General features: G+C 36.3%; 1 protein-coding gene across 1 annotated transcript in view; it reads right to left on the bottom strand.

The window, feature by feature from the left end:
• LOC111151218 (heat shock transcription factor 5) overlaps nt 1–16,694 on the bottom strand; it is a 42,610-nt gene that overhangs the window by 13,393 nt on the left and 12,523 nt on the right. Inside the window, exons 3-5 of the mRNA XM_022509013.1 lie at nt 11,989–12,086; nt 8,836–9,357; nt 6,005–6,182 (exon numbers count right to left, since the gene is read on the bottom strand). Of these exons, the coding sequence (XP_022364721.1) occupies nt 6,005–6,182; nt 8,836–9,357; nt 11,989–12,086 (798 nt within the window). The remainder of the gene's footprint in view (nt 1–6,004; nt 6,183–8,835; nt 9,358–11,988; nt 12,087–16,694) is intronic.

Here is a 16,694-nt window from a genome sequence, read left to right as displayed (position 1 = left end):
TTTAAGAAAATTGGATCTTCTTATCCATGAATATGGCATATCTTTCCATTTATGTCTTCTTTAATTTCTTTCAATGTAGAGGTCTTGGACATCTTTTGTTCAACTTATTTCTAGGCATCTTATAATTTTGGTCTTACTGTTTTTATTTCATTTTCCAATTGTGTGCTGCTAGGTTGGAGAAATACAATTGATTTTTGTGTATCAATCTTATGTCCTACAACCTTGCTAAATTCATTTATTTGTTCTAGCAGCTGCTTTGTAGATTCCCTAGATTTTCTTCAGATGAGCAATCATACCATCTGCAAATACTTTTACTTCTTTTCAATCTTTATGCCTTTTAATTCTTTTTCTTGCCTACTGAAATGGTAGGCCCACCAGGACAATACTGTATTACAAGTGGTGAAAGTGGGTATCCTTGCCTTGTTCCCACTCTCTGACATATATAGCAGTCTCTCACCTTTAACCATGATCTTTGTTACACATATTTTAGAGATGTTATTTATCAGTTTGAGAAATTTTCCACTATTCCTACTTTGTTGAGGGTTTTACTATGAACAAGTACTGAATTTTTTCAAGTGCATTCCCTGCATCTATTGAGATCATCAGAAAGTTTTTCTCCTTTATTCTGTAATATAACAAGTAACATTGTTTAACATTTGAAAATCAATCAAGCCTTGCATTCCTGAGACAAACTCTATTTGGTTGTGGAGTATTATCCTTTTTAAATATTGTTGGACTCAATCTGCTAATATTTTGATAGTGATTTTTACATCTATTTTCATGAGGATTCTTACTTTAAGAAAAGTCTTTGATAACCAGTTCAACTTCTTGAATAGATATCGGGCTATTTACCTGGCTCTTGGGTGAATTCTGTTAAGTTGTATTTTTCAAAATATTTAACTGTGTTGTAAATTAATATAAGACTGTCCCCTGTATTCTCTTGTTATCCTTTCAATATCCATAAATTCTGAGGTGGATATGTCTTTTTCATTCTTGATAGTTATGATTTGGGTTTTCTTTTTTCTTGATCAGTTTAGCTAGAGGTTTGCCAATTTTGTTGATCTTTTCAAAGAGTCAGTTTTATATTTGTTAATTTTCTCAACTATTTTCTATTTCACTGATTTCTATTCTTATTTTTAGTATATCCTTCCTCATGTTTACTTTGGTTTACTTTCCTTTTTTTTTTCTAGCTTCTTATAGCAATACTTCAGGTCATTGATTTTAGATCTTACTTCTTTTCTAATACTACCATTTAAAGCTACATATTTTAGGGCACATGGGTGGCTCACAGTCACTTAAGCATCCAGCCCTTGGTTTTGGCTCAGGTCATGATCTCATGGGTTATGGTCTCATGGTTGTAAGATCAAGCCCCACCTCTGGCCCCACTCATACATGCACTCTCTCTCTCTTTAAAATAAATAAATCTTCAAAAAATAAAAATAAAAAATAATAACAAAGCTACATATTTCATGCTAACATTGTTTAAGTGCATCTCACAAACTGTTGTGTTTTCATTATCACTCAATTCCAAATATTTTCTAATTTTTCTTGAGATTTTGTCTTTGAGTTATGAATTATTTAGAGTATATCATTGTATTTCCAGATACTGGAAGTCTTCCTCGTTACTTCATTGTCACTGATTTCTTTTTAAGATAGATTTATTCATCTTAGAGAGAGAGAGAGAAAGCATGAACAGGAGAGGGAAGGGGGAGAGAGAATCTCAAGCAGACTCCGCACTGAGTGCAGAGCCTGATGCAGGGCTCGATCTCGAGACCCCAAGTTCACAACCTGAGCTAAAACCAAGAATCAGACACTTAACTGACTGTGCCACCCAGACACCCAATTATCACTGATTCTAATTTAATTCTGTTGTATTCAGAGAATACACTTTGTATGATTTTAATTCTTGTAGATTTATTAAGCCTTGTTTTATGGTCCAATATATAACCTATCTTGGTGAATGTACCATGTGCACTTGAAAATAATACATATTCTGTAGTTTTGGGATGCAGTGTTCTATAAATGCCAATTAGATCAAGATGGCTGATTATGTTGTTGAGATGTCCTATGTCTTTACTAATATTTTGTCTAGTTATTTTATCAATTACTTAGATAGTATGTTAAAATATCCTACTCTCGGGATGTCTGGGTGGCTCAGTCAGTTGAGCATCGAACTCTTGATTTTGGCTCAGGTCATGATCTCATGGATCATCAGACTGGGCTCCATGCCTAGCAGGGAGTCTGTTTGAAGATTCTCTCCCTCTGTCCCTCCCTCCACATGTATGTGCATATGATCGCTCTAAAATAAATAAATAAACCTTTAAAAATATATACTACTATATTGAGGAATCGCCTATTTCTCCTTTTGTTAATTTTTACTTCATATATTTTAAAGCCCTTATTACACAAAAATACATTTATAACTGATATGCTTCCATGATGAACTGTTCACCATTATGACGCAGACCCTTTATAATGCTCTGTCTTAAAGTCTGTTTTATCAATATTTAAAAGTAACCATTGCAGTCTTTCATACTTCCTTTTTGCATGTTATATCTTTTCCCATCCACTTACTTTCAAGCTACATGTCTCCTATAGCCAGCCTATTGTAGGAGTTTGCTCTTTTATCCATTCTAGCAATTTCTGCCTTTGAATTAAAGTTTTTAAGACCATTTACATATAATCATTGCACTGGTGAAATTTGGATCCACCATTTTATTATTTGTTCTCTGTGTTATTTTCCTTCCCTTTTTCCCCTTTCCTGCCTTCCTTTGGATTATTTCCATTTTGTTGGTGATTACCCTAAAAGCTACAGTATGTACTCTTGATTCATCAAAGCCCATACTAATCAATACATTTACCACAGTCTCCTCCTGCCTGAAGAACACCCTGTAGAAGTTCCTTTAGTGCTGATCTGTTGTGGCACATGCTCTCAATTTTGTGTTTATCTAAAAATGTTTCAGGGTGCCTAGGTGGCTCAGTGGGTTAAAGCCTCTGCCTTCGGCTCAGGTCATGATCCCAGGGTCCTGGGATCGAGTCCTGTATCTGGCTCTCTGCTCAGCAGGGAGACTGCTTCCCCCTCTCTCTCTGCCTGCCTCTCCGCCTGCTTGTGATCTCTGTCTGTCAAATAAATAAATAAAATCTTTAAAAATAAAAAAATAAAAAATAAAACTGTTTTCATCATCTTGCCTTCATTCTTGAAGGATTATTTTTTTAACTGGGTAAAGACTTCTAGGATTGCCATTTTCTTTCCTTATAGTAAAAAACGTGACTTTACCCTTTTCTGGTTTCCATTGTTGTTGTTCAGAAAGAAACTGTTAGTTTAATTCAAATGTGCACAAATTATGACCTCTGGGTAAAATTGGGCCCAGTGCCTGTTTTTGGAAAGACAGCTTTACTGGAGCACCACCACAACCATTCGCCTATGTACTGTCGATGGCTGGTTTTGTACAAGGGCAGAATTGAGAGGTTAAACAGATCACATGGTACTAGCATAAAGACATACAAACAGACCAATGGTCTAGACTGGAGAGGCCAGAAACAAATGCTCACTTATACGGTCAGATGATCTTCCATTTCAGATGCTAAGACCACTCAATGGGGAAAGGACAATCTCTTCAACAAATGGTGTAGGAAAACTATATCCACATGCAAAAAAATGGAGTTGCACCCTTATCTTCCATAATATTCAAAAATTAACTCAAAATGAGCTAAAGGCCTAAGTGTAAGACCTAAACTATAAAACTCCTAGAAGGAAACATAGAGGAAAAACTTCATGACATTGGACTTGGCAATGATTTCTTGGATAGGACACCAAAAACACAGACAACAAGAGCAAACAAACAAACAACCCCCCCCCCAAAAAAAAACAAGTGAACTGCATGAAACTTAAATACTTTTAGGTATCCAAGGATCAATCAGCAGAGTGATTATGAATAGAATATTAGCTACATTAATAAATGTGTGACCTTATTCGTTTCTTTTTGCAAACAGGTTACTTATCCTCTCCAAGCCTAATTTTCCCAATCTTTAAAATGATGACAATATCACATTCAATGTTTTTTATGGCATAAAAATGGGTATGCAGCAAATATTAGTTCCTGTCCTTTTCTAAATTGCCTTCAGTCTATGCTGTTGTCTTTAACATTTTCAATGGTGAGAAATTTTAATGTTTCATCATGGATTGGACCATATATTCAAATAAAAGTGACTATACAAGCTAAGTTTAATAAATATGATGAGTGATCTAAAAAGTGTTTTGCAGAAACACTAAAACTAAAACACTTTCATCTAAAAAGTGTTTTGCAGAAAGAACCCTATAAGTCTGAGTAAGATCTTGATCATATCACTATCAGTTTACCTTTTGGAGAATTTCTCAGAGAAGTTCTCAATATTTTTCTATTTTTATAGGCTAAAACGATTGTCCGACCTGATTAATGCTACCTGAATTACATGCTTCTGTCATGCATACAGTGTGAGAATATTAAAGTTGGCCACTAGAGACTTTGATGACTTGTTTTTGAATCATATAAAGAAACATGTTTTATTAGATGTTACTGTTTTCTTTAAAAATGGTTTTGTCCAATTGCCTTGGGAACAGGAGAACAGGGGCACCTGGGTGACTCAGTAGGTTGAGTGTCTAACTCTTGATTTTGGCTCAGGTCATGATCTCAGGATCATGAGATTGAGCCCTGCACCAGGCTCCATGCTGAGCATAGAGCATGCTTAAGATTCTCTCCCTCTGGTGTGCATGGCTGGAGCAGTCAGTTAAGGGTCTGACTCTTGGTTTCTGCTCAGGTCATGATCTTGGGGTGGTGAGATGGAGCCCTGTGTTGGGTTCTGTGCTCAGCAGGGAGTCTTCTTGAGACTCTCCCTCTCCCTCTTGCTCATGCTCCCTCTCTCTTTAAAATAAATAATTTTTTTTTAAAGATCTTATTTATTTATTTGACAGAGAGAGACACAACAAGAGAGGGAATACAAGCAGGGGGAGTGGGAGAGGAAGAAGCACACTTCCTGCTGTGCAGGGAGCCCAATGCAGGGCTTGATCCCAGGACCCTGGGATCATGACCTGAGCCGAAGGCAGATGCTTAATGACTGAGCCACCCCCTAAAATAAATAAATCTTAAAAAAAAATTCTCCTCTTCTCCTTCTGTCCCTCCTACCACTACCCATGTGCACTCTCTCTCACTCTCTCTAAAAATAAATAAATAAGTACATAAAATAGTAGAAACAACTCTATGGGGGCACCTGGGTGGCTCAGTGGGTTGGGCCTCTGCCTTTGGCTCAGGCCATGGTCTCAGGGTCCTGGGATCAAGCCCCACATTGGGCTCTCTGCTCAGCAGGGAGCCTGCTTCTCGATCTCTCTCTGCCTGCCTCTCTGCCTACTTGTGATTTCTCTGTCAAATAAATAAATAAAATCTTAAATTTAAAAAAAGGAAACAACTCTATGTGCCTAAAACCATCATTAATTCTGGATTCCTACAAACCACAAGAAAAACAATACCACCGATTAAAAAGTCATACTTCATACTATCTTTATAATGTGCTTGGGATAATGTCATTAATGACCATCTAATTCTTTTCTGCCACAGTTTGAGCATATCCCCTCTTGTCCTACATTCTGTTAGTAAGAAAATAAGTACGTTAATAATGATAAAGTCTTTGGCACTTGAAGCAGCTGTTAAGTCACTCTTCATCCTTGCCATCTGCAAGTTAAATAACTTACTTTCCTTTGCTTTTACTTAATATGTTCTATCTCTCGGAAAGCTCAAATTTGCAATAGTAGGAAAATACATACATGCAATACTAGAAAAATAACTTTTACGCACTTTTCAAGGACGATTAAGAAAACACATAGGTTAGAATTACAGTTACATAAAAAAGCAATGTGGTAAGTATAATATAATTATGAATAAAAATGAAGACTCAGAAAAAAACTGTCATTCATATATTAATTCCATACCATGGTTCTAATTCTAGTATTCTAGAGCACAATAATCCTTACCAGGGGACTTTCCTTGCTGTGAGTTGCTTCTTCGCTCTCTGTATCTGGCTGGAGTAGATAAACCTGCATCTTTACTTGGCTTGCTAGCAGGCCCCATTTCTGAAATAAGGAATCCCATCTGTTCTGAAGGCAAGATATTCTCAGGTGGATTGGTCTGGCATTTTATACTGGCATCCACCTAAAATATGAAACCCACTCATTATTCTGAATTTATCCCAAATATCTCCTAAAAGTTAAGATATTTTATCAGAGGAGTTCTAATATTGAAACACGATCCAACAAACATATCTGTAAAAGGCTTTTCATTCTTATGAGTGATACCACCTTTGATTTTTTTTGGAACTAATCTGAATATTCAGTAGTAGGATATATATTTTCCCATGCACAAAGCATTGAAATGTATATGGAGCTAAAACATTTACTTAGGGTCAGAAGATTAACCATGAAGCTTGTTGTTGTTTTGGTAAAATTCACACACACATACAAATTTACAATTGGTTAAGACCACTATCTTTCTCCACTCTAGTATCCCTTCCATCAGATTTCCACTCCCATTGGTAATATTAAAATGGTCACTGGCAAAATCCTGTTGAATGATGTCAGTGGAGCTGAGAACACTTTATTCTACTAATTTTGTATTCTTTGTCTTAAAGAGACCCTCAAAATTGTATGAGCTTCCGCCCCTAAAAAAATCTAGATCTGTTCTGTTTATGAGATATAAGTTTGGAGTTCCTAAATTTTCTCTAGAATGCAAATTCCTTTCCTAAGGTGATCAACTTCTGAAATACTCTTATTTCTTTGAATTCATTTTAAATAAAACTATATAATGAAATAAAGCTAAAAGTTAAAAACAGCTTTTAAAGGCTCTGATGTTCAAACATTTTTTAAAGATCTTGAAAGTAATTATGTGAATGCAATTTTAAGGAATGAAATCTAGTACTTTGGATGTGACTATAAAGGAACAAAGAGAAATTTTCTTTTCTTTCCACAATCATATTTGAAACACAATGGGCCTATCTTTGGTCTACAGAATTTATAGTACTATTTTAACACATGATATACTGAGACTCAACAGTTGGGCTCAAAAAAGAACAATGAGTTGATAGATACCTTAAGACAGATAGATCTAAAATTAGAGCTAAAAAAGAATGCATTAAAAAAAAACACAACTGTTGGGCAACCCATTCAGGTCCCCCTCCGTCCTTGGGAGCTTTGAACTATCACTTGGCTATCACTCAATAGACTTTGCTTTGCTATCCAACAACAACGACAACAACAAAAACCACAACTACCAAAAAGTTATCTTGGGAATCTAAAAGTGATGATATTTTCAGTCCCAGTAAAGAAAAAAACCCCAAAATTAAAAAAAAATATGTGTATGTATATATACATATATACACACACATTTACATATGTGTATATGTATATATACATATGTATATACACGGCTAAGATCAAGAAAAAAATAAAAGTAGGAAAATATAAGTTAATTCACAAAAAGTGATTTTAATTTAGAAGTACTTTTACTTAGAATCAAATTTTATTCATTTTTCTGGTCATAAACCAGCAGCAATAAAGGAATTAGCTTCTACCTTCAGAATATGTCTCTCAAACTAGAGTCAGAATTCTGCTTTAAGAATGTAGATAACAGGGGCGCCTGGGTGGATCAGTGGGTTAAGCCTCTGCCTTCAGCTCAGGTCATGATCCCAGGGTCCTGGGATCGAGCCCCGCATCGGTCTCTCTGCTCCGCAGGGAGACTGCCTCCACCTCTCTCTCTGCCTGCCTCTCTGCCTACTTGTGATCTCTGTCTCTCAAATAAATAAATAAAATCTTAAAAAAAAAAAAAGAATGTAGATAACAACAATAAGAATGTAGCTATTAGTAATGAAATTCAAACACAGTATGCTCATAAGTCAAATGAGAATTCAATAATGCTATAAGAAAGTATGAAAAGACCCCTAACCATCTTCTTACCTCCATGCTACAAATGGCTAGGAAAGTCCTGATATTATCTGCCAGATAAACCATCCTTTCTGAGTAGTGGATTTAATCAGCCAGGCACACCTAGTCCATCCAAATTAAGATAGGAAGCAAAACTCAAGGGATGCTTTTAACATGAAAATAAGTTTTATACCACAATGCTCCTACTGCCTCTCTAGAGGCTGACTTCAGACCATAACACAGTAAGAAGTGTGGGGTTTAAGGTTACTTCTTTCTGAATTGTTTGTGCAGAATCACTGGGACAACCACTATGCTTCTGGAAAGCATAATGGGAGCACCTGGGTAGCTCAGTCAGTTAAGAATCTGACTTGGCTCAGGTCGTGAGTTCTGGGTCCTGAGATGGAGCCCCATGTCAGGCTTTCCACTCAGCATGGAGTCTGCTTGTCCCCCTGCCTCACCCCACACCCCGTTTGGGCTCTGGCATGCACTTGCACTCTCTCTCTCTCGCTCTAATAAATAAATAAAATCTTTAAAAAAAAAAAAGAAAGAAAGAAAGAAAGAAAGCAGGGCTGGTGGCTCAGAGGGTTAAGCCTCTGCCTTCGGCTCAGGTCACGGTCCCAGGGTCCTGGGATCGAGCCCCACATCGGGCTCTCTGCTCAGCGGGAAGCCTGCCTTACCTCCCCCCTCTCTCTGCCTGCCTCTCTGTCTACTTGTGATCTCTCGCTCTCTGTGTCAAATAAATAAATAAATAAAATCTTTTTTTTAAAAAAAAAGCATAATGAACTGGTAATAAACCCAAATAAAATGTGAACAAACTCTTCACCAGAACAGTCTTTAGCAAGAAGCACTAGGTACTTTGAGCTTTTTAGGGACTTTTTTCTTTGCCTTACCTGGTGTGTGCTGAATGGTAGCCCTTCCTGCACAAACACTACTGAAGATGGAGATGGATTATGACTTAGCTGCTCCTTCAGTTTGACATGAGCTTGTTGGATGGCTGCAGATTCCTGCACTGTCGTATTTTCAACAGGCTGAGCTGTGTGGATGGTATAGATGTACTCAGGTGACTGTGGTAGAGAGCAGGTAATTGCTTGTTCTGTTCCGACCACAAAAGATGTAATATCTGAGCCTACAGGAGTAAGTGGCTCCAGCTGGCTAGCCTGACTTGTGGAAGATGGATTGCTGTTGTTTGAATTAGCTAGGATATGTTGGCCTCTGTTAGACTGAGATGTTGGGCACTGATTCTCAACAGGCTCCACCTTCACCATCTCCAATTTAGGAGAGGAATGCAACTCATCTACTATCTGAAAAACAGCCTCTAGGTTTACTTCTGTCTTTTTATTTTCATCAGTAGCACTGCAAGGCCAATTAGAAGGCAGAAATTCAACTGGATAGGAGGATTGCATTGGAGGATTCTGGGAAAAGAGAAAATAGGACTGTTTGGATAGAAAATTGAATATGAGATTAAGGAGGAAAGCAATGTTTAAGCTGATAAATGTTAAATAACTTTTAACTAAAGCTCACTAAGAAAACCTGAACACCAATCAACTTTTCAGCAATGGCAGCTTTAATTCTATTGTTAACATTTATTTAGCCACTAATATACATCAACCACTATGCTAAATACTGGAAAGGACCAATAATTCTCAGGGTTAAAATATACAAAATCAAAAAGCTACAGTACCCAAATATATATCCGCTGATAAAATGCCAATACAACCAATTCTTTCATAAGAGTTGACAGACAAAAACATCACTTATATCTATCCTATGCTACTTTAGGAATGTAGTAAGGAAATTTCAAACACAGGATGCTCACAAGTCCACCAATGCTTCTATAGATTCAGGGGGAGGTACTGATATTCTGTTCCAAATGATCTGGGAAAAAATGGATGGAATATCGAATGTCCTTTGGTTCCTGAGATTATTTATTTTTAATAATAAAACAGATTAAAAAGAGCTGTCACTTTTAGATATATTCTTTATATCTTTAAGATGTATTCTCTTATACATTAGTACTTTGCACAAAGTAGGCATTCAATTACATATTTGGGGATAAATAATCTCACGCTATGAATATAAAATACTGAAGAGTAATAATTAAATAAAACATGTGATAGATTGGTGTTGCCAAATACATGACAAAGGCTGAGTCAGTTATTTGAAGGACATTAATGCCAAATAATGTAAATTTAAATGGTTTAAGCATCAAGCCACTTTCTCTAGCCAATAGCACCATTTATTGAGTTCTTACTATGTGCCAAGCACATGCAAAGTACTTTATATACATTATTCCATTTAATCCTTGCAAGAGGCCTATAAAATGTGATCATCTCCATTTCCAAATGATGAAACTGAAGTTCAGAGAAACTGTGTATTTACCTAAAGTCACAATGAAATAACTGACAAATCCAGGTTTCAAACATAGGATGCCTGACTTCACAGCTCTTGTTCTTAACCATTACACTATAATGATCATTCATGCACACTCTCACCAATATCTATGATCCAACAAAACCAATTGCATTTATTTCCAGAATCACATCTAAAAATGTTTTTTTCATTTTAAAAATGTTATGTCTACCTATCTTTATTTTCCTATAACAAACAAGTATTGTTCTTTCTATAGTAAGGATATTTCTAAGGATATGTTAAATAATTTATTTAAAACATAAACATAAACAAGACATAAACACCATCAGAGTATCTCCAGTATGATCCAAGGGAGAGAGTGCCTGGATCTAATTTGTGGGACAGATATGTCCCTCTAGCGAAGATGAACAGACTGGACTATCATGCTTGATAGTCCACTGATGGTACCTGCCATTAAAAGTGTCCAACTAAGTCCCTTTGATCCGGTTCTATATTCTTCAAACAACAATCTGATTATAATTTGGATTTCCATGTAATTTTTTCAAAATTACTAGAGGAATGCCACTAGTAAGCTATTCTCTTAAAAACAGAAGCTATCTCTGGGGCGCCTGGGTGGCTCAGGTAATCATCCCAGGGTCCTGGGATCCAGCCCTGTTTCTGCTCAGCAGGGAGCCTGCCTCCCTTCCTCTCTCTGCCTGCCTCTCTGCCTAATTGTGATCTCTGTCTGTCAGATAAATAAATAAAATCTTAAAAAAAAAAAAAACAGAAGCTATCTCAACTACATGACATCAAAGGCAAACACAAAATTCCAATCTTTAAACAATTATAGCATAAAACTACAAAGAGTGAAATTTAATCTTATTCTAGGGGCGCCTGGGTGGCTCAGTGGGTTAAACCTCTGCCTTCGGCTCAGGTCATGATCTCAGGGTCCTGGGATCGAGCCCCACATCAGGCTCTCTCCTCAGTGGGGAGCCTGCTTCCCCCTCTCTCTCTGCCTGCCTCTCTGCCTACTTGTGATCTCTGTCTGTCAAATAAATAAATAAATTGTTAAAAAAAATTTAATCTTATCATAGAAATAGCAATCTAAAACATTTAAATAAAACTCAATTGCTTCCCAATAAATAATGTGAAAATAACTGAAGTATAGTGTTCACAATATGGGCGCAAAAAAGGATCACCACTTAAATTTCTCATTTTTAATTTCATTTTCCTTTCTCATTAAAAAAAAGTAACTCTCTGTATCATCTTGGAAGAAACTGTCATTTGGTGGCTTACGTACTTTTAAAGGTTATCTGGTATTCATTTTACCACAGAAGAGCCTAGAACAGGATACTCTTTCAGCAATGATGAAAATGCTCTCTGTGCTGTACAATTTGGTAGCCACTAACCATATAAGACTCTGAGCACCAGAAATGAATTTTATATTTTATTTCATTTAAATTAATTTAAATAGCCATGTAGCTACTGCCTACTCTTTTGGACAGCACAGGCCTGGAAGAATCCTCAGACATCATTTTTATCAACCCCCACCTTTTTTATTTTTTAGAACTGAGAAAACTGAAGCCGTAATCCACAGCTTACTTACTATTAAGATAAAATTACACTTTAAAACTGTGCAAGGTCAATAATATTCCACGTGAAATAGAGTGTGTGCACTGTTCCAAGACTCTTACCTGGAAGTAGTTGCAGTGTGCATAGGAAGAGGCAGTGGGAGTGACACAACTACTTAGAGCGTCCATATGGGCAGAAGGAGAGCAGCACTGTAGCACAGCTGGGACAAATTCAAACAGAGAAGAGTCATCAACCACAATTTACCTCTGGCAGCATGTAAGGCACTCCCCTCTTTCCACTTGGAAAGAAAAATTCCAAGTTTTCCTTTGTGGATGCAATAAAATTATGTTTAGTCTGATTAGGTGCTATTATTTGTTAAAAACAACAGGGTAATAGACTAATTTAAAAAAATCATTTTAAAGGGTCATGTCCACTTTTCCAAATGATATCTTTAGCACCTAAACATTACTTTTCTAACCAAACATTTATTCTTATTGAAAGTAATTTCACTTTATTGAAAATATCAGAACGTATTTGGAATACAAAATAATTGTTTCAATCATTTTAATAGTAATAATAATTAGGAGGAGGGTATGTTTTAAGGATAAAATAAGTGAAATACTCTCCAAACATGCCTACCATTATACAACGCATCTAGTAAAATCCAGACAAAAATGTTTTAACCATTTTAAAAAATAGTTAAGAATTTAAATCCAAGAGCCAGACTGATTGGCTCTGGAGCCCAGCTCCAAAATTTTAATAGCTGTATAAACTTGAGCAAGGTTAATCTCTTTTGGCCTCAGTTTCTGCATCTTAATAAAATAGGGAAAATAACAGTATGTACCTTACTATGTTTGTTGTGAGGAATGAACGAGTTAATATGCATAAAGCACTTGGAATAGTACTGGCATACAGTAGGCAATCAAAAAATAAATAGCTAATGCTCCTATTATTTTAACCAAAGAAGTGTATCTTCCAAGCTTTCTCTTTATAGTTAGGATACCATAAAAAGATTAACTCTTTGTACTGGTATAGTTATACTTACAGATGCAGTCTTAACAATAGGCTGAGTCTCCTCTTTTCCAGAGAGAGACTCTCCAGAACGAATGAGAATCAGTTATAACACATCACACCTTTGGATTAAACAGAGGATGACATTTATTGAGCACCTACCGTGTTCCAGGCACAGTACTAGGTGCTTTACATATATTGCTTCATTTAATCCAAACAACAATTGAATGAGGTACTAACATTACTTTACAAAATTAAGGAAACTAAAGCTCAGAGATGTTAAATAATTTCCTGAAAGTCACAAAGCTAATAGTGACAGAGCCAGCAAACTTCAGAGCACATGCTCTTTAATGTACAATACTTCGCTAATCTTTCCTTCTTCCTAAAATGTAACATTATAATTTTACTAGAACTCCACTTGATGAATATATTTTTAAGTTGTTTTTATGATAAGGTAGCAACTTTCTATGTCCACATTTTTCATATTTTGTATATTTTAGCATACTAATAAAATTACTAAACAATCTTATTCTATGATCTTAGAAAGTAAATTAACCTAAGGATTATAAAAATTCATTGCAATGTTTCCCTATTTCTCTATTATTGACTACTGATTTTTAAAATGTCAGAAGTTCATGAAGGTATACCAGAAATAAACATTTTCTGGTATCATGTGTAATTTAAGCCATTAAATTTTGCACATGGAAGGAAAAACTTGAAATAATGGACAAAATTCTAGTTTAGATACACATGTAAGGGCTAATGTTTTCTGAATTACAATATTTTAACAATTCCAGTGATTAAAAAAGCCAGACTTTAAAATGGCCACATAAAATTCATGCTCTTATCACTTCGAATATAGGTTAGGTAAGAACATTCTTAGATTTAAACTTTGGGATTATTCAAATACACAATTCCAATGATTTAAATTTGTTTTCCCCAAATATTTGAAAGCATACATATCCTGGGAAAGAACTTAAATCCAAAAATTAAGACACCAAGGAGGGGTCTGCTGGATTGGCCAAAACTTGGAAAAAAACTGGGACATTTTTCCAGTTTTAACAGCTAAGGAAAACCTAGCCCCCTAGTGGCAAGAAGAGACTCAGTCAGGAACTGCAGGTTTTCACTCAACAGGGTACCATGAAATAGTATTTCATTACGAATAAATCAACGAACGGTATTAGGTTTATTTTTCTGATATTGATCTGATTCCATCGCTTACATATTTTAAATAGCTGTTAAAGTGTACTTTAAAATAAATTTCTTGGATTGGGGCGCCTGGGTGGCTCAGTTGGTTAAGTGTCTGCCTTTGGCTCAGGTCATGATCTCAGGGTCCTGGGATGGAGCCCTGCGTCGGGCTCCTCACTCAGTGGTGAGTCTGCTTCTCCCTCTACCTCTGCTCCCCGCCCCCCACTTGTGCTTTCTTTTTCTCTCTCTCAGATAAATAAAATCTTTAAAATAAAATAAATTTCTTGGGTAAGTAAAGTAAAATATACAACAGAGAGTATATTAATATATAGCTAATAGTTGATTTGGTATCTAAGGAAACAGCAAAACAGTGAAAGTCCTTTTAAGTGTCCAGTAACAAATGGAAAGTGGAAAGCTACCTGCAAAGGGGGACGTGAATAGATAATCCAAAAAGATTCCCAGTGGCTATTTCCTTACCAGTGCAGTCCTACCCTGTATGTACAGTTAACAAAATAGAACAAAGTAAGATACTAGTAAGTTTACCGGATAGGAAAAACCTAGCTATAGAAATGCAACTCGGGATGCCTGGGTGGCTCAGTTGGTTGGACGACTGCCTTCGGCTCAGGTCATGATCCCGGGGTCCCGGGATCGAGTCCCACATCGGGCTCCCAGCTCCATGGGGAGTCTGCTTCTCCCTCTGACCTTCTCCTCGCTCATGCTCTCTCTCACTGTCTCTCTCTCAAATAAATAAATAAAATCTTTAAAAAAAAAAAAAGAAAGAAATGCAACTGTGTGGTTAATATATGACAAACTAACTCTGTTTGTATTATGAAAACATTGTGAAGGTACTGACATTTATAAAACTGTGTTTATCACTATATCCTAAGGCACATTCAGCTGCATAAAGATCTTCCACTGTCTTCCTGAAGGCAGTATTCACTCAAGGCATTTAATTGCACAGAGAATGAAAAACTGGAAATAATAGACAGAATTCTATTTCAGATGTAAATATAATAGTTAATGACATTTTTAAAAATATTTTTAAAACCTTTTTAGTTAATGACATTTTAAAAAACAATTCTGGTAATTAAAAAATCCAGGAGTACTAAAAATTATCTAGGTAAAAATTTTCACTCCTAGTGAAAAAAATTTTCACTATGGGTTAGGAAAACAAGTTCATATTTTTTTATCCTATGGAGGTAATTCAAATACACAATTAAAATGTTTTAGACTCGAGTCTACTTCAGAATAAGTACAGTATCAACAGTGAGAAAATGCCAGTATAAACGCTCAACAGGAAAAACATCTCAATTGTAAATTTAGTTTCAAGATAAGCTACTACACATCTAGAAACCCAATATTTCCTTACTTATAGTAAGGTAAAGGTCTTCTGGGCATATCCCCAAAAAAGTGAAAGCAGGCACTCAAATACATATTTGTGCATCTGTGTACACAGCAGCTTTGTTCATAATAGTCAAAAGATGGAAGCAACCCAGTGTCTACCAACAGATGAATGCATAAAAAAAAACTGGTACATACATACAATGGAAAATTATTCAGTATTAAAAAATAAGGAAATTTTGACAGATGCTAGAGTATCAATGAACCTTGAAAACAGTATGCTTAATGAAATAAGCCAATCACAAAAGGGCAAATGTTGTATGATTCCTTTTATATGAGTCTCGGGGAAGACGAAGTAGTTCTGGAGATGGAAGGTGGTAATACTAGGATATACAACAATGTGAATGTATTTAATGCCACAGAACTGTAAACTTAAAAATGGTTAAAATGGTAAACTATGTTATTTATATTTTACTTCAATAAAAAGAAAGGCAGGGGCGCCTGGGTGGCTCAGTGGGTTAGAGCCTCTGCCTTCGGCTTGGGTCCTGATCTCAGGGTCCTAGGATCAAGCCCCACATCCGGCTCTCTGCTCAGCAGGGAGCCTGCTTCCTCCTTTCTCTCTGCCTGCCTCTCTGCCTACTTGTGATTTCTGTCTGTCAAATAAATAAATAAACAAATTTTTAAATAAATAAATAAAAAGAAAGGCGATTACAATTGTGCTTTTGCCTAGTTTCTTCTGGCAGCTAAAGAGAATTTCCTGCCCCTCTTTTCATAAGAACAAAATCAGGCCTTTTCAAAGACACTGATGATAGAGGATAGAGGCTACCTGAGCTCAAGAACGACAGCACTGGGAAGCTCTTATAACTCCAGGTGCTGTATCTGTTTATGTACACTATATAGAATTAAAAGCCTGAAGATAAAATCTTTAGAATTTAAATGTACTTTCAAACAATAATAGGGGGTGCCTGGATGGCTCAGTCAGTTAAGCATCCAACTCTTGATCTCAGCTAGGCCCTTGATCTCGGGGTCGTGAGTTCAAGCCATACAGGGGGCTCCACACTGGGTGTGGAGCCTACTTAAACAACAATAACAACAACAACAACAACAAACTCACAACAATAAGCAATTCTTTTTGCCCAAGAGTCAAGTCAAAAAAATTTTAAATAGGGGCGCCTGGGTGGCTCAGTGGGTTAGGCCTCTGCCTTTAGCTCAGGTCATGATCTCAGAGTCCTGGGATCGAGTCCCGCATCGGGCTCTCTGCTCAAGCAGGGAGCCTGCTTCCTCCTCT

The sequence above is a fragment of the Enhydra lutris genome, unplaced genomic scaffold, assembly GCF_002288905.1.
Source record: "Enhydra lutris kenyoni isolate GAN:26980312 unplaced genomic scaffold, ASM228890v2 scaffoldscaffold26, whole genome shotgun sequence".
NCBI classification, from domain to species: Eukaryota; Metazoa; Chordata; class Mammalia; order Carnivora; family Mustelidae; genus Enhydra; species Enhydra lutris.
Note: the sequence above shows the minus strand (reverse complement) of the source record. Positions and strands in the feature narration are given on the sequence as shown.